We start from the raw sequence: 18,891 nt of genomic DNA on the forward strand, positions 1-18,891 counted from the left end.
CAACACGGGCCTATCCACACCTGCACATGGGCCATGTCCTGCAGAGCTGAGCCCCTGCCGGGAAGGCCCCTTCTCCCCACCTGTCTGGCCAGCTGCACGAGCTCCATCATGGGGCACCTCGTGCAGGGCGCGGCTGGCTGGTGGGCGTCACTGTGTCGCTGCGGCCTGCCCTCCAGCTACCGAAATTTCTCTGGGGGAGCAGACAGTGGCCATTCTCCTAGCACAGGGGTGGGAGGCCGGGGGAGCAAGGGAAGACCGGAGGACCCAGGACCCACCGAGCGTTCTCTCTGATGAGGTGACCATCCAAGACTGTGGTGACCAACCTCGGAACTGCCACCCAATTGCTTCTTCAACCAGAGGAAGCAGGACTGCTAGGGACCAGAGGGCAAAGGCGGTAGTTACCTGCGGCCCCAGCAATCCAGGGGTTCCCGGCGGGCCCACTTCTCCTTTCTTCCCCTGAGGACAAAAGAAGAAGCCGAAATTAACAGCAGGCAGGTAATGCCCAGAACCAATGCAGTAACGTCTCAGAGGACATTTCCATCTGGATTTCTCAAACCCCCCACCTGGTGGGATGGCCTCCAGAGAGAAGTGGTTTGGGATTGGGGCAGAAGACTCAGGCTCTGGGGTCACGGAGGCTCAGCACTGGATCCCAGCTCTGCAACGTAGATGGCTTTGGTAACACATGGCCCCAAGGTTACAAGGTACAGAAAGGGACCCTTCAGAAGGATCTCCTTATCCTGCCGTCGGCCATTCCGTTCCTTTCCTTGAAAGCAGCTAATCCCACCAGATGTTGGCTCATCTTTGCAGAGGCATTTTGTGTGTAGACAAGCAACACACACACACACACACACACACACACACACACTCACGAGTGCCCACACACGTGTGCACATGTTCCCTTGTTCCTCCCCTTCTTTCTCTTTATGAACCATAACTGTAGCAAATCACTCAATCTGCTGCTAACTGCTGGTTTCCCCTGAGCAGCTGACTCTGGCTCATCCTAGTATCCGCATGTGGATGGTCACCCTGATGTGCCCACAGCTATGGAATGTCCACAGGAAGGGTGAAACGGACACATGGACAGGTAGGTCATTACGGCCTTTTCTGATTGGCTGCTGTTACAGTCCAGGCTGTTGTCATGACCCCAGTGGGTCATCTTGGGGGGCTGACCTGCCTCATTAAACCTGGGAGTCTAGCCCTGTGTATAGGGGTAAGGGGTGTTCTGGTTGGTTTACTGCATAGGACACAGGGTATATATTATGTAAGCGGGCATCTGAATGATGGACTTTTCGTTTTCCTCCTTAGTTTCCCTCAGGAAATCAGAACACCCAGGTAAGGCCTCGTCCTTGCCTTGGTCTGTGCCCAGGCCAGCCCCAGTGGTGGCCCCCGCCCCCACCCCCCTGCCTGCTCTCCCTCCTCCCCGTGTTCCATGAGCCCTCAGTGCCTGAGAAGCCCAGGATACCGTCTCCCCAGCCCCCACCTCCCAGAAGTGGCCCCTCCCCCAGGGCTGTGGGTCACATGGTGAGTCAGTGCCTCCAGGGGGCTGTTGCGGGGTCTCAGGGACGCAGCTCTGTTCAGGCTCGAGGATTTTACGGTTGCACAGAAGTCTGGGTGAGCTGGGAGGGAATGTTCTTTCAGGAGCTTCAAGTCCTAAAACCAGAGTCTCCCAACCTCGACTTAGCCCGCTGGGATCGAGGACGAGATCCAGGTCTGTGGCTGTTTCCTGTGTATTCATCCGCACGCTCCCGCTGCTCCGTGCCAGCCCCGCGGGTCCTGCCGGGGCTCGGCCACCGCCTCAAGAGCTCGTGGTTTCGCAGGAAGGCCTACCTGAGCCCCTGGGACTACAACACTCCCGATAAGCACAGGTGCAACTCGTAGGTCTGCCGCAAGGTCTTGGGAGGACTTTCTGGAGGAGGTGCTGAGGTAGCACTGAAGGGGGACATTAGAGTATCCCAGTGGAACACACATTCAGTGCAGGGGACAGAGCAGGCAAGTGGGAGCAGGGCCTCGGCAGAGCCTTGATGTGATCTTGACGGAAGGCTACAGGGCGGGGGAGTGGCAAACGAGGTCAGCAGGGGTCAGGAAGAGCGTCCGTGCCCTGCACCAAGGGGAGCCGCCCAAGGGGCCAAAGATGCTGAGTGAGGACACCATGGGGTCCGGTTTGTGCTGGCTCTGGAAGCAGCAGGAAGGACGGAGCGAGGGGCCAGTCTGTTCCCAGAGCTCACCATGGCCACACCACCGCGGGCCCGCCTCCACTGTCACCTCCGCGCCAGCCTGGGGGCCTCCTGGACCATCCTCCCTCACGCCTGACCCTACGCTTCCCCTTTCCCGCCATCCCCCCAAGGTCACCAGAACCACATTCTTAGAACAGAACTCAGGTCGGCTTCACAGTGCAACACTTCTCAGAGCAAACTGGGAGGCCCTCCCCTCCTTTCCAGAACTGCATTCCCGCTCCCTGCACGGCTCATTTCCTCAAACTCTCTCCCTTGTCCAGCCACGCCAGTGCCCTCCTCCAGGAAGAAAACGCCAAGCTCAACGTCCCCCCCCCACCCCAAGCTCAACACTCCCACCTCAACGTCTTCTGCCTGCTCTTGCTCCTGCCCGGCACACGGGCTCCCCAGGCATCCATGCGGTCTCTGCTCCAAGCCCCTCTTGTCCACGCGGTCTCTGGCCAGCCCAACCCAAACCACCCTGCCGCCAGCTCTCGCTTTCTTTGTGCCGCTGCTGGATACACTGCTGACGGACGCATTTGGTCATTGCCTGCCCGCCTGCCCGAACTGGGGTGCCAGCCTCCCAGAAACAGGGCCTGGCTCCGCTCTTGTGCAGCGCTCTGCCCAGGGGCCCAGAACACTGCCTGCCGCATGGTGGCGACTCAGGAAACATTTGCGGGCTGGATACACAACGCCCTTCAGGACTGACGTGGTCTTGAGCCCAGACAACGGCCGGGGAAACAGCCCTGGTGGGGGGAGGGGGAGGGGGATGCACAAGGATAGGAAGACACAAGCTGGACATCTGCAGACTTGCAGAGAGAACAGGCTGACCGGGCTCAGGAGCCCCAGATCCACACCCCCTGAGCCAAGGAACACATCAGCTCAGAGGTGCAGCGAGGCCTAGGTCGGGATGCGTTTCTCGACACTTGTCAGGGAGAATTCAAAATGCGGTCCTGGACACCTTCAGAAATGAGCCGGGCCTGGAGGCATTTGTCTGGGCCTCCGTCCGATCCTGCTCTGATGAATGCAGACATCGGGGGGCTGGTCACAAGAGAGTGAAGAGCTGCCAGCTCCCCTCCCTCGGGGAATGGAAAGCAGACATCTTCCATTTGGTATCGAGACAGGCACCCCTCCACTTGCTGGCAGGTTATTCCACTGAGAGTCACTGGTTATTTACAAGATGAATAAACCATTTTCCCTCAAGGTCGGCGGAATGGCCTGGTAAGCAGTCATCAGAATTCAGAACCCAGGCCCGCAAAGTAACTCTGTGCAGAGGAAAGGCTGAAATGGAGAATCGGATCACTCAATGGTTGGTAGGAAGGGATCGGAAGGGAGGAGGAGGGATGTGAAGGTCCAGGTTGCTGAGCTGAATTACTAACTAAAATGCTGATCTGATTGGGGCGCACGTCTGTGTCCCTCTCCCAGATGGCCCACCGCCTCTGGAGGGAGGTACAAGGTCTCAGCAGCTGCCTGCTTTACTGAAGTTCGGGGACCTTGTATACACGGTACTGATGCTCAGGGGGATGAGCAGCTAAGATGGTAATGAAATCTACAGAAGGTATGGAGTCAGGAGTGGCTCCCATGCCAGGGCAGTAAAAAAAAAATCTGGCCTGGAAAGGAGGATTATGGGCAGACAGGAAGGTTCCGGTGAGCAAGAAAGACATGTAAGCATGTGCACCTGGGCAAGCAAATATCTCAGCATTTGGGTTTCAGCAAGAAGGAAAAAAGCAAAAAGGTGGCAAGAGGCCAGAGGAAAGAAAGCAATTTGTGATCCTAGCTGTGGTCACAAGGTGGCACCATCTTGAATGGGTCACCCACAGAAACATTAGGGGAGTCTCTGGCCAACTCCAGCGCCCATGTTCACATCTCCACCCACAGCATCCAGAGCGGTCCCCAGTGCCGTTCAAAGCTTTCCTCCCTCCCTCCCTCCCTCCCTTCCTTCCTCCCCTTTCCTTCCTTCCTTCCTTCCCTCCCTTTCTTTCCTTCCTTCCCTTTCCTCCTTCCCTTCCTTCCTTCCTTTCTTCCTTCCTTCCCTTTCTTCCTTACTTCCCTCCCTTTCCTTCCTCCCTTCCTTCTCCTTCCTTCCTTCCTTCTTCCTTCCTTCCTCCTTCCTTCTTCCTTCCTTCCTTCTTCCTTCCTTCCTTCCTTCCTTCCTTCCTTCCTTCCTTCCTTCCTTCCTTCCTTCCTTCCTTCTCCTGCCTTTCTGCCTTCCTGCAACCACAGAACTGACCTGCTCACATGCCCAGTCCCTTCCCTCCAGACTTTTCTGGGCCATCCTGTACCTTCTACAAATTCCATTACTTGTCTATACATACACCCTATCCTGGCAGGTGATCTTCCTAAAGGGAGAAAGTTCTGCCTGAGTTACTTCCCACCTCTGAAATGGTCAGGGTCTCCTTCTTGTCTAAAACACGTTAACACTGAGGTGTTTTACCTGGAAATTGATGGCCCTGTGAGTCTAACATGCCTTTGAGATCTAGTGTCCAGTGCCCATGCTCCAATCCCTAAGCAACAGCTCAGGTAAGCTGCTTGTCTTGGCCCCCTCAAACACTCCCCCAGGATTTCTGGCCTCTGAGATTTTGCTCACATTACCACCTCTGTCTGTAACACCCACATTCCATCTCAACTTGTCAAAATCATACCCCAGGTCAGTGCTCCTCTTCCAGGAAGCCCTGGAAATAATGAGAAATGTGACAAAAACGTATTGAATATGCACTGCCTGAGAGGCTATTGAGTTGGGATGGGGCATAAAGCTCTAGGTAAGTAGTTACGAGGACTTGGCCACACGGCATAAGCAAAGGGGCTCTCCATGGTCCTTTCCGACCCCCTTCCTCTACAATATTATAAGAAAATGAGGTTGGGATCTTAGGTAGATGGGGAAGGGCAAGCCACTTGCTACATCTTCAGTTTCCTCATGTGGAAAAATTATAATCATTGTAATTATCTGAAAAGATAGCAGTGGAAGAAATAATCCAATATTTGAGGAAGCGCTTTACAAGGCCTAATAAAGCATTATGCAAACATAACAGATAGCCACGGGAATGAGGAGGAATATGATGGTGGCTATGATGATGAAAAAAGGGTAATAGCAGGATTCTGGCTTCTCTGAGTCCCTGAAGTGGGTAAAAGACCATGTGTCAAACATACGTGGTTTCAAAACTGCTACCTCCCAACAGTGCCACAGAAATTAAATGAGATAATGCCCAGAGAATGCTCAGCACAGGATATACCATTAGGAAATGTGTAGTAGTGATGGTGATGATGGGTGGTAGGAATGGTGGTGGTGATGCTGGGGGTGGTGGTGGTGGTGGTGATGGTGATGGTGGTGGTGATGGTGGTGGTGGTGGTGGTGGTGGTGGTGATGATGGTGATGGTGGTGATGGTGGTGATGGTGGTGGTGATGGTGATGGTGACAGTGGTGGTGGTGGTGGTGGTGGTGGTGATGGTGCTGGTGATGGTGGTGGTGGTGATGGTGGTGGTGATGATGGTGATGATGGGTGGTAGGAATGGTGATGGTGATGGTGGTGGTGGTGGTGTTGATGATAGTGGTGATGATGGTGATGGTGACGGTGGTGGTGGTGGTGGTGGTGGTGATGGTGGTGATGGTGGTGGTGGTGGTGGTGGTGGTGGTGGTGGTGGTGATGGTGGTGGTGGTGGTGGTGGTGATGGTGGTGGTGGTGGTGGTGGTGGTGATGATGGTGGTGGTGGTGGTGGTGATGGTGATGGTGGTGATGGTGGTGGTGGTGGTGGTGGTGGTGATGGTGGTGGTGATGGTGGTGGTGATGGTGGAGGTGATGGTGATGGCGGTGGTGGAAGTGATGGTGGTGGTGGTGGTGGTGACGGTGATGACGGTGATGGTGGTTGTGATGGTAATGGTGGCAGGGTGGGGGTTAAGGTAGTAATAGTGGTGGGGGTGGGTGGGATGGGCAGGGGTGAAGGTGGTGGCTCTAGCAGGGGTGGATGCAGCAGCAGCTATGTAACCTGTGCATTTTGGACCTATACTTGGCTGTGGGGATTTGAGAAGTGCTGGCCAGAGCAAATTTTGCAGCAACAAAGAACTACTTTACTAACAATAAGCCTGTTTCTCTATTTCATTTTTATCTTCTTCTCTTTTAAATTGCTACCCTACACAATATCTGGGTAAGTGTTTGTAATCTATCACGAGGGCCGATTTTTCAAGCCACTCTAATGCCAGGATGCTGAGCGGGACTAATCTTTCCAAGGCTGCCTATCGGCCCACGGAGAAGAGGAAGCCCGCAAATGCAGAACAGCAGCTCCTTCCCAGCCAGGGCGCGTGAGCACAGCCATGTGCAGGCCCATTCACAGCTGAAGGGGTTGCCGGTGCAAGTGATTCTAATACGTGCCGTATGGTCTTTTGCTCAGTTCCTGTTCTCCATGCGTCCAAATGTCACTGATGATTATTTTCTACTGGTTAGAGCTGAAACCAGGTGCTCAGGGAAAACCTAGGGTGTCCTGATATAAACCCTGGCTCCATGCCATGCAATGAATCAAACGGTAGCCTGTGATCCAAACGATGCTGTTACCATCTGGTAGAGTAGGGAAGAGCAAGAAAAAGGGCTTTAAAAATGGAAAGGTAAAACAAATTCAACCCAAGTTGCCACTTGACAAAAGACCACCCGTGTTTCCCTCCTCAAATCTACCAGTGATGGAGCGGACGGATCCGATCGCTTTCAGCAGGAGACCCTCAGCTCCAAGGGCAATGGCTGGGGATGAAAGCCATGTGTATCCAATGCATCCCCTGAACGGGCACTGGCAGTTAGTAAGGGGCCCCAGACCTCTCCAAGGCACCCGCCACCAAGACTGCTGATGTCCAGATGAGAATTCTGGTGCCTCCACGGACACACACCCACACACTGCCTCCCAACGCAAAAACAGTCAAGGTTTGGAGAAGGCAGACCTCACTTCTAATCTCTGCCCCACCATCTATACTCCGCGTGACCTGGAGTAATCTGACTTATGCATCTAAATCTTGGTTTCCTCATTTGCAGAATGGGAATAAAACTGCCCTACCTCACAGGATCCTTGCAGAAATCAGTGAGAAACATGGGTACAGTTGCCTAGCTAAGTGCCTGCTTAGCCTCCTCCATGCAACCACTGCTTTTTCCTTCCTCCCTGGCATTAGTTCTACACCTGCTACAGATCCCATCTTAATATTTTCTCGGGGTGCCTGGGTGGCTCAGTCGGTTACGTGTCCGACTTCAGCTCAGGTCATGATCTCATGGCTTGTGAGTTCAAGCCCCACGTCGGGCTCTGTGCCTACAGCTCAGAGCCTAGAGCCTACTTAAGATTCTGTGTTTCTCTCTCTCTCTCTCTCTCTCTCTCTCTCTCTCTGCCCCACCCCTGCTCATGCTCTCTGTCTCTCAAAAATAAATAAACGTTAGAAAATTTTTAAAAATGTTCTTAAAGCAACAGACGCAATCAGGCACATCATGAGACATTTGGGAATCACTCCATCGCTAGAAAGAAGGGAGGCATCATATTTGGTAGGTCACTTCTTCGGTTCTCACCTATTGATGAGAGAAGAGATTCCAGAAGATGTTGGAAAAAGGATCAAAGGACCCAAAGAGATTGTCACCAGCTCGTGGGAAAGGCAGTGACAAAGGCCTGAGTGACCCTGAGCAGCTTGTTTGATCTTTCTGGACATGAAATTTTGCACTGTCCATCTCAGGGATCCCTTCTGTCATGATGATTTTATAGACATTCCAAGTTCTGCATTAAATTGAAATGCCTGACAGCACAGAATTCTTTCACACAAAAAATTTTCCCTTGGTCATCCAGGGAAGAGGAAAGAAAACACTGGGGCTATGTCAGGCGGGACTCAACAGCACAGAGCAAGGTAGAGGCAAAGCCAAAGTAGAGGTGCAGATAGGACCCAAGTTCTTCAATGGGAACCCTGGGACCCCTTAATGAGGCAGACAGGCCTCGTTTCTTCAAAATGGAGCATGCGCCATGGAGGGCCAGGGCCCAGGTGACCAGATGCCCAGTTCTGGGTCCTGTTGTCCTCATGCTGTGCACAGAGTTGGCACCCAGGCAGCAACAGGCATGCAAGCATGAGCCACTCTGGTTGCATTAGATGCTGACTGCAACATTACTCACTTATGCCTATCTTATATGCTGAGATGTTCTGTTTATGCACTTTTTATGTGTGTATAAAAATATATATGTTTTACGAGCGTGGGGCACTCTTCTAAGTGCTGCAGATACAAAAATAATGCTCTCACAGACTTACATCCGTGAAAACAAAAATAAACAAATACTCAAGAAAGAAAAAAATAGAAGTCCTCTACAAAAATTAAAATAGGCTGGTGTGAGAGTGACAAGGTGTCTATTCTGGGGTGAATGATGAGGGCATGAAGAGTTTGCTTTTTTTTTTTTTTTTTATTTTTTTTATTTTTATTTTTGGGACAGAGAGAGACAGAGCATGAACGGGGGAGGGGCAGAGAGAGAGGGAGACACAGAATCGGAAACAGGCTCCAGGCTCCAAGCCATCAGCCCAGAGCCTGACGCGGGGCTCGAACTCACGGACCGGACCACGAGATCGTGACCTGGCTGAAGTCGGACGCTTAACCGACTGCGCCACCCAGGCGCCCCCACTTTTTTTTTTTTTTTAAGTCAACCTTGTGGATGCTTCTGAGTGCCCAAATGCTTCAGTAGCCTTGAGCTCCAGCTGGTTCTGCTTCCAGAACATTCTGGAATGTTCAGCTATGTAGCAGTGCTCCCCATCAACCTCTTCCTAATGCCTGGCTCAGACAAGCGGGAGGAAAAGAAAACCTGAGAAAGAGAAACAAGGTAGCATCACCACCCTCCTTCTAAGGCAGGGAGCCCAGCGGGGTGACGATGGTCCGATGTTATGCAGAGGGGTGCCTTGTGTGCTCTAACTCTGTGGGATGGCCCGGGGGTGGGGTGGGCATGGGGGCTGCCTGGCTCCCGATCTTCCCATTTCACTATGCCATTGTGGAAAAATCCAGCTTTGTCCAAAATTAACATGTTTACCTTGCTGGGGATTACACTGTCTGCCTGTTGCTAATCTCTAAAATAAAGGATCCGGATCCCTTTCCCTAGCCCGTACATTAGTCTCAACGTCTCAATTCCTGGATCCTGTGGCTTGTCATTGTCTTGTCTCTTCCCCTTTATAGCCTGAGTGTGTGCAGTGACACCAGGGAGTGATGTTTCAGCTGAAGCAGATGATGAGGAAATGACAGGTCACCGTGAGGGAAGGAGAGACAGATAATTTTCTGAGTAAGTCATTCTGTCTCGGGTTTTCCTGACTCAGCCAGAGGCTGACTGAGCAGGAAGCTGCCGCTCAGCCCACACCGACATCACAGTCAGTCTCTGCAGTGTTTGCCCAGTGGTGCGGCCACTGGACTATAGCAACATCCATGGGGTGCACCCCAGCCCGAATCAGAGACTCACAGAGGACCACTGGAGAGCCAGGGGACCCCAAAGACACACAATGGTCGGCCTCCATTCACGACAGGGAGCAGGACGAGGGAGGAGCCCTCCCTCCATTAATACATCGCCCTGCCCGTGGCCCTTGGCTCACTCTCCCGTGCCAGACCCTGTGTGCCCCCACCACCTGGCACACCGTTGAGCCAAGATGGGTGCTCCCATAGCCCCTGCCCCTGGTCTGGGCCACCACCCTTCCCTTCAGCTCTCTGTCCAGAGGCAGGATGTCCTCTCCAGGGGGCACTTCCTATGTCTGCATCACCCTCTCCAGTGCAGCCATCAATTCCTGCTAAAATGTCCTGGCTCTTGCAAGGCCACCTCAGACATCCCCCTTCCTTGTCCCCAGGGCCCATTCCCTCTCAGTGCCCTCCCCTCCCACCCAGATCCCTCTCTGCTGAACACCGCAGTGCCCCTACCGAGGCATCTGGGTTATCTGTCCATATTTCTCAGGACCCTCAGGCTGTGTGAGCGCCTGGAAGTTAACTGAGTGCCCACACGTCATAAGAGCATGACATGAGCTTTGTGGGCAGACGGACACATGGGAGGAGAGAAGAAGTCAGGCTTTAGAGATGCACAGTCCCAGGTGTGCATCCCCGAGGGGCAGCTGCTGGTGGTGTTAGATCAGAGACTGCCCTTCCTCTGTGCAAAGGGGGCCGATAAACACTTCCCTAGGAGCGCTGGGGTCTGGCACATGGAGCTCAATACCTCAATTCATAGCGCTCCCCTCCACCCTGGTTCCTTCTCTGGGTCTCTTTGTCTTATCCCTCAAATTTCCATTCCTGGTGCACATATCCAAGTCCCAGGGCCCCTGGCCAGTGTTAAGGTTGGGATAGGACAGGCTCCCAGCACACGGCGGGCTGGTGCTAACCTTAGGAGTAAAAGGTGTTTCTGGGGGTGACAAGAACCATCCTGGGGAACACATGAATGGCCCTTGGGGGGCCAAGAAGCCATGGCCAAGGAAGCGTGGGCCTCAACAAGCAAGCTCCAAGCAAAAGGTTTCCTCTCCCCTCCTCCCCTTTTCTAGGAGAGTCAATTAGATAGAAATGTCAATTAAAAAAAAAAAAAACACCTTCGTAGTCATGTTTGTATCAAGAGCCCCACTCGGCATCTAATTCTACGTTAGGAAAAGTAATGTTTGCATCAGTTTGACACCAGACGAAACGAGGCTCACCTAAACATCAATTACATAATGTACAAAGACTGCTGCTTTCTCTTAAAAGGCTGTGCGCGAGCAAGTTGGGGGAGTGGGAGTCGTGACAGCTGCCACGTCTTGCTGCTCACCAAGGACGCAACCCCATCCTGGGCACGCTTTCTCCCCAAAACCAGACCGGTGGCGATGCCTTCCACTCTAACGGAGGAAACGTGCCCAGAGAGGCTAGGTGACTTGTCGGGTCACACAGCTGCCCAGAAGCAGGGCCAGCTTCAAACCCGGGTGCATCCTGCTGCACAGTCCAGGACCCTCGCGTTGTACAGGAGAGAAGCGACCCGGCTTTGCCAGGGAAACTGAGGCCCGGGCTGGTGGTGCTGAATCTGAGGTTGAACATCCAAGTTCTTCTAGTGGGATGAAGGCTTTCCGCTCTCCCACCCAACCCTGCTACATGGCACCTTTCCACGTCCCAGCTAGCCTTCCAAACAAGTTCCTCTTACAATCGTAAGGGTTCAAGATGGTTATAGGGTGCAGCGGTGTTTGAAAACCAAAGGAGGAAGTTCACTGGTGGGTAAGGACAGGTTGGGGTCTGCGGAGTCATAAAAGCAGGTCACCCAGTTTCAGAACTGAGGATACAAAGCATGATGGGAGGGTGGGTCCAGGCCCCTTACACAGAGGGAATCCACGACACATCCGTAACACCGTCCACTTCACCGAGCTACAGAATCTCCGGGCTACAGAGGGGGTTGGACAGCCTCTGCCGGATGAAGGCCCCATTCCCACCCGACCACCAGTGGCCGCCTGGCCTCTGACCGAGCACCTGCAGGGTCACTGAACACCCCATCTTTAGTAGCTGTGGGAAGACCTTGGGAAGTCTCTATGTGAACCAGTGAAAGATGCTACAGGCTTAATTAAGCACCAGAGGTCAGCGAACACGGAGTCCCTACTCCGTGCCAGGCACGCTGCTAGGAACTAGGGACACGGATTTGGGGGGTGGGGGGCAATCTCAGTCACTGTAGGGACACCAAAGAGGACACCTAGCCTCACTGTGCTTCTTCATCCGTCTGCCTTCAACCACAGGATTCTGTGTCAGGAGCTGTGCTTAGCGGCGAATCAAACCCATAAAGTATGTACAATCTGGGTAAGAAGACAGGTGCTTAATTAACTCAAGTTAAATTAAATGAAATACCCTGAGATATTACAGTGCTCAATAACAATATGGATGTTTCGACTAAAGTAGCTAATAGCCTATTGGCAGCTCTCTATTTTTCATCCCTATTTTTAACTCTTTCCTGGAGACTTGACTCAAATATCACTTCTTTTTTAGGAAGCCCCGGGGGTCCTGCCTTTCTCTGTGTTCTCTCAGTTCTCTGTGTTCTCTCTGTGGGCTCCCTTCTGCTGGGGGCTCTGATCACACGGGGCTGGGGCTTTCTATATACATGACTCACGGCAGACAACAGACCTATCCCCACGTCTCCAGGACCCAACTCCAGACCCACACGTGAACTAAACCGAACCCTTCAATCTGCTTCCAAAAGTCATTTCAAGAGGACAAGATGGCACCACGTCCTCTGTTTGAGCTGCTGAAATGGGGTCCCTGGCGTGGGAGAGCCGGGGATCAGAAAAGAAATACATGTTATGTTACTCACCCGGAGACCTTGCAAACCAGGAGGTCCAGCCTTGCCTCCGGGACCCATCAGACCCTTTAGGAGGAGGAGAAAGGGGGGAAAAAAAGAAACCATGGTCAAACACAGTTCAACATCATAGGTTATACTTGGCCTTTTCACTCTCAGTGGGTAGGAAAATACCATCCTATCCCAATGGGGGAAACTGGGAGGTCAGGAGGGAAAAAAGTCCTGCCCCCTCAAATCTATAACACTTTAAATGTTTATTTTTGAGACAGAAAGTGAGGGAGGGAGAGGGAGAGAGAGAGAGGGAGAGAGAATCCCAAGCAGGTTCTGCATTGTCAGCACAGAGCCTGATACTGGGATTGATCTCACAAACCATGAAATCATGACCTGAGCTGAAATCAGGAGTCAGACACTTAACCAACTGAGCCACCCAGGTGCCCCAAATCCTTAACACTTTGAAACGTGCACACCTATCGGACCGAATTAAGTATGTTCAGCAACCAAGATGTAGGCAACACCATCCACACTTTAAAGATGAGCACAGTAGCGGTCAAATGCCTTGCATTAGAGCTTTGCATAATACATACACGAAAGACGTGTCTGGAACCCAAGTGTTTTTAGCTGTAAGGCCAGTGCCATTTCCCCTGAATGTCGCTGGCTCAGCAAGAACTAGCTTGGGATATATGACTCGGTCCACAGTGATGTGCAAAATATGGCAGTCTGGACAAAGAAACGGAACTATCTAAGAAAGATCAGTTTCAGTTGAGGAAGGAACGCTGGTGCAGGAAGGGGTCACACTGACCTGATAATTCAAATCCTTCCCCCAAGACCCCCTCCATATCTGCTGCATGACCTCAGACAAGTCCCTTGGCATCCTTGAACCTCAGGTGGCTCCTCTCTGAAGTGAGGATGATATACCCACCTATCGAGTGGATGTGAGGACCACATGAAGAGTGGACACAGAAGCCCCAAGTTCAGCACCCACCACCCTCCTGACCGCACCGATTTACACCCACGTGATGGCACCTCGAGTGAGGCATGCGGTGGCACTGGTCAAATGAGACCCTCGGCTCTGTGGCTCGATCAGCAACTTCCCAGGTGGATCCTGGCCAGAAGCTCCCCCTCTGTTCTTCCAAATCCGCACTGTCAACAAATGCTATCACACAGAGAGCTACCATTGCCAGGTTTGGCATGACTATTAAGTGACAGCACTGTATTTAGATCCAAGTTCTTTTCTCTTAATAACACCATGGAAATAAACACACGAATGGAAAGCCTGCAGAAACTACAGGTTTAAATCTCCTTTCCCCGCAAGGATTATCTTGCCGAGCTCAGGGCACACAGCGAGGAAAGACTCTGCATAAGCGAGTTTTCCTTAAGCATCAACAAACACCTTGCGTTTGATCCGTGCACTTTCCCTTCTTTATTTCGCTCCAGCAGACATTGATAAAATGGCCAGGGCCTGTCTTGTCTCGGGAAAAGGATGAAGGCTGCACGCCTCCTGGACAGCTCCAGCATTTGGATGCAAAACACTGTGCGCTGTTTTCCATTTAGAGAAGGGGATACATTTTCCTCTCACTGGGACTGCTGAACACAAACTCCAAAATTTTCCATTCCCCACAGAAGTCACCGAAGCCAGCTTCTCAGTTTGATTCAAGCCAATGAATATTTAGGGAGCGACTGCTCTGCGGAAGGCCCAGGGCCAGGTGCTGCTGGGGATTCAAACCAGACAGAAATGGCAACTGATAAGGGTACTGGGCTTAATAAGGCTGCACAGAGCACGGCTTGGCACATGAGCTCATATAGCCCTCACAGCACGTTCACGTGGATGACGATGGTGATGATGATTTCTAGGTACGTAATAAAGCAAAAGAGGATCAGAGAGGGTAAGTAACGTCAGCAAAGACACAGGGCTATCTGGTGGAAGAACTGGGACATGAGACCAGACGTTGCAGTTCGATCCCAAGCGCCTTCCTTCCGTGGCCGTCTCGCTCCTTGTGAGCTCACACAGCAGTCAGGCCCCACTTTAGTGCTCCTCTTGAACAGCGGTAGAGGGCCACTCCTCTACAAGCATGAACTAAGTCCCCACTATGAGATAAACTGTGTATTTAGACAGGGGAGAGACATCGGTCCTGACCTCAGAATCTTCCAGTCCTGGTCTCTCCTCACGGGTCTCCCTTTCAACAAGTCTTGGGGCAGGCTGTTGTGTTTCTGAACTCCTTGCAATAGAATTCCGTCACCAACACCACTTTCTGCACTAAGTCCCATTCTATGGAGAGCATCTAGCAGGGGGGACAGCTTCAGAACCTCAAACAGCCCCATCCGGGGCTACAGGGTTCGGGCACTCTGGTGTCTGAATGTGCTGAGGGTTCAGGGCTGTGTGTCCTTGTCCCACAAGATGGACCGCAGGAACGACACACGCGGGGAATCTCGTTAATCATCTAGAGGTTGCAAGTGCTTACTCGACAGTTATTTTTTTCCTATCTCCTTCATTAAACTATGACATCTACCCATGTGTTTTCATCCCTCTAACTCCAGCGTTAATATTTAAGGGTTCTTACTTCTGTCCCCTGTTTCATTTATTGTAAGAAAATCTGCATAAAAGGGAGGATCCAGAATGAGAGGTCAAGAAGGATGTGTCTTCATTCATCAGGGCTAGGCACTGTTAGTTTCTTACTCTTTAGTGGGGGACGTGAAGAAAATAATTCCCCTTTATACATTTCAGAAAAGTATCACTAGCTTGTGCACTCAGAGGTAAAAAGAGCATGGGTTTGACAGACATATCTAGGTCCAAAGCTCATTTCTACTTCTTAATAGCTGTGTGACTGTGTACAATCCGTTCAATATCTCCGTACTAAGGTCCTCATTGGTAAAACAAAAATAATACCTTCGCTCTTGCAGATTTAACATGCGTATGTTTGCACAGAAACATATATACTATAGACTTTCAGCACTTGCCAATTATAGATCTGAAATATATATGCATGTATGCACAGAAATCCAAACACTGAGGGCACACATTACCTGCCTTTTTCTACTGTTAAATCTCCCAACGGTTATCATAATCGTGGGGAGCTCTGGAGACCAAGCCTTAGAGAAGTTAAACAAGACATTCAAGGTTACAGAGACAGAGGTGGCACTTCTGACCTGAACTTTTTGACATGAAATTGTTCTAATTATACTGGAATTAAACATCTGCTAGATTTCTTCCAGCTTCACCCCAACAAAACCATACACATTTACCCTAATGAGGAATGGGTCCTGATGGCTTCATATAAATCTGATTTATGGACATTTCATAGTAACAGCCGTCTTATTACCTTCGATAAGACATGGTAATTTGAAAGGGGCAGCAGCATGTTGCCAGGATGTGACTCTTGATCTCAGGGTCGTTGAGTTTGAGCCCCACATTAGACACGGAGCCTACTTTTTAGGGGACTCCTGGGTGGCTCAGTCAGTTAAGCATCCAACTTCAGCTCAGGTCATGATCTTGTGGTTCTTGAGTTCAAGCCCTGCATCCGGCTCTGTGCTAACAGCTCAGACAGAGCCTGGAGCCTGCTTCAGATTCTGTGTCTCCCTCTCTCTCTGCCCCCCTCCCCCCGCTTTCAAAAATAAACATTAAATAAATAAGTAAATGGAAACTTAAACACCAGACTGCACACCAGAAATCCCACTAATGACCTCTTTTTGCCTGGGGGAGTGGTGCTGGGAAGTCAGGCTGTCTGGGTTTCAATTCCAGTTCCATACTTGGTAACTGCCTGGTCTGTGGCCAGTAATGTCACTGGTCAGGGTTCAGCCTACTCTTGTGTAAGTTGGTAACACCACCGCCTGTCGCCTGAGGGGATGGGACCAGCTTCTGCAATACCAAAGAGCTAAGAGGTGGAAAACCATTGTGTTCCAGACCTAGATGTGTTCAGAGAAGACCCTGGGCTGAGACGGTGACTTACCGGAGCTCCTGGTGGCCCAGGTGGGCCCTGGTGGCCTCGTGGTCCTGGAGCTCCCTGGTAACAGAAGCCAAACACACATTAGCCACAGCTCTCCCATCCCCATGACTCAGGACCCTTTGCTGACTCAGAGTCTATGTCCGGAGTTCCAAAAAGCGACCCAGAGATATAGAGCAGGAATGTGCATTCCTGGTGGAAAATCAACTTGGCCCATCTCTGGAAGGCTCCATCTGAGCTCAAAAAGCAGCTTCGACCCCACGGTGGTAGCCTTTCCATCTCTGCTCCTACCTGGAGCCCCACAGGGGGAGGACCCAGATTCCCCTTACCTGCTCGCCCTTCAGGCCCTCTCTCTGCACCTGTGGGACAAACCATGTGTCAGCAAAGAGGGTGGCCTTTTTTCAACGACCATTCCCCTCAGATCCGGTAACAGTATTCGCACAGCCTGCCGTAACGCAGCAATTTCTGACTTTTCTCCGATTTTATCCCACTTTTAGTGTTCAAAGTCTTGCATTCCAGCTCATGGGGTCAGAAGAGTTCTTGCTCATTCTTAGAGTTCTTGCTCATTCTCTCCACACACCCAATTCCATCAGCACATGAGCCTGGGATTCCCACCGCTTGGAATGGCTGCCCACTTACCACAGAGCCCGGTACCCCAGGAGGTCCTGCAGGCCCCACGTCACCCTGCGCAGAAATGACACACACGTCACCAGTGTACCTTCCGCCACCTTCCTCTGCTGGTCCCGCCCCCCTTTGGGGCCCTTGATATCCACACAAGTCCATGGGACCACTGCCTCCTCTGAGCCCCAGCTCATGCTCCCGCCATGCTGGGCCTCCCCCCCTCCTCCTGACAGATTTTCTGCGTCTAATGCTTATCTTTGTACCAAGATCACGGGAGCTTTTATTTTCTCCCTTCTGCGCATCCAGCCCAGAATCCGGTTGGTGCTTTCACAGTCCCTTCCAGCTCTTGGTCCACTCTTCAGTGAGCACCTGCGGTACGGGCACCACAGTGGACACAGCCGGGGTGGTGATGACACCTTATGGCACATCCTTCGTGCCAAGTCCCCAGTTCACATGGTCAGCATTTCATGTTTATCAAAAAAGTAACACAGATGCTGTGATCACTCCCATCTGTTTTCACGAAGTCATCAGGTGCAAAAGACTTGCTCTGTGTCCCCTGCCCCAGCACCTCCGGGTCACCTGGCCTATGACGGCTGTGGCTGCGTCAGGTTTCCAGGGTGTGAGCCACATCTTGGTTCTACGTGGGGGCATATTTGGTGACTGTGGCCATAGAAAAATCTTCACTGCTATGACTCTAGTGCCCCATAGCTCTAAACAAGGACACGACTTGTAGCCCATGTCCCCCCACACAGTTTGGGGATACAACTCCTCATTTTCCCCTGAGGCTAGCTCAGGGAGAGTGGGAAAGCAAGAACAAAGTGCTATTGAGTAGGCTAGCAAAGGATGAATGAGCTTCTGGATAAATATGAAAGCATCTCTTAAATGCCAACGCCGAGGAGCCAGAATGAGGGACTCCAGGCACGTGCGTGGTCCTGCGCTGCGTGGGAGGTCCCACCATGTGGACAGGGTGTGTTTTCGCTGCCACTGACACAGCCACAACTCCACTGTCCCCACTGGCTGCCCGAGACTCGGAAAAGTATTTCTGTTTACATTGCATCAGGTGGTTTTCTAAGATCCCAACTAAATGTTCTTTTAATAGACTTTATTTTTTGTGCAGAATTTTGGCTACACAGCAAAACTGAGAGTTAACGAGCACCCACCTTTCTTGCTGTACCTTGTCTCTGTCTTGCACTTACAGTAATGGGGTCCTACCTCAGAAACACCTCACGATGCTGGTTTTTCCCCTCTGTGGCACCATCACGCTCCCACCCCCACAGATGTGCACACACACTCACACGCTGCATTTTTTTTTTTTACCATTCTAGACCCTCTCCAGATGCTTCTATGACGTCTATACATGACAACTTCCATGCCCTCAGAAATCAGCTCACATATCTCCATTTCTCCGTGAATGAACGTCCTTCAACCCCCACCCCCGGCCAAAATTATTTTTTCCCTAGGCTCCCAGAAACCTTATTAATATTTTGGTAACATGATTCTTCGAAGACATTCTGGGCTACACTGTAATTTCTGTGTGGCCATCATATATATATATATATATATATATATATATATACACACACACACATATATATATATATATATACATATATTTAAATGAGAGATAATTAGATACATGTAGCTGAATAATGAATCTTCTGGGTTCATGACTTCATCACCTTTCTTTCATTTCCACTATGCTTCAGCCTCGTTTCCACATTTACTTTTGTAGTATTTATTGTTGTATTCATCATCATCACACTATAAAGAGTGAATTTTTGATAACAGTTATGAAATTAACGGGTACGTGCTTTCTCACTGGCTCAGGTAATTTTACAGACTATGAGAGCCAGTGTCCTGACCTATTAAATCAC

General features: G+C 51.3%; 1 protein-coding gene across 4 annotated transcripts in view; it reads right to left on the minus strand.

Moving 5' to 3' along the window:
- The window catches only part of COL22A1 (collagen type XXII alpha 1 chain), a 258,118-nt gene that overhangs the window by 120,786 nt on the left and 118,441 nt on the right, over positions 1 to 18,891 (minus strand). For all 4 annotated transcript variants that reach the window (XM_058699180.1, XM_058699178.1, XM_058699179.1 and 1 more), the window contains exons 19-23: positions 17,036 to 17,080; positions 16,726 to 16,755; positions 16,403 to 16,456; positions 12,474 to 12,527; positions 403 to 456 (exon numbers count right to left, since the gene is read on the minus strand). In XM_058699180.1, coding sequence (XP_058555163.1) covers positions 403 to 456; positions 12,474 to 12,527; positions 16,403 to 16,456; positions 16,726 to 16,755; positions 17,036 to 17,080 — 237 coding nt within the window. The remainder of the gene's footprint in view (positions 1 to 402; positions 457 to 12,473; positions 12,528 to 16,402; positions 16,457 to 16,725; positions 16,756 to 17,035; positions 17,081 to 18,891) is intronic.

Source organism: Neofelis nebulosa, chromosome 14 (genome assembly GCF_028018385.1).
Source record: "Neofelis nebulosa isolate mNeoNeb1 chromosome 14, mNeoNeb1.pri, whole genome shotgun sequence".
Taxonomy (NCBI): domain Eukaryota; kingdom Metazoa; phylum Chordata; class Mammalia; order Carnivora; family Felidae; genus Neofelis; species Neofelis nebulosa.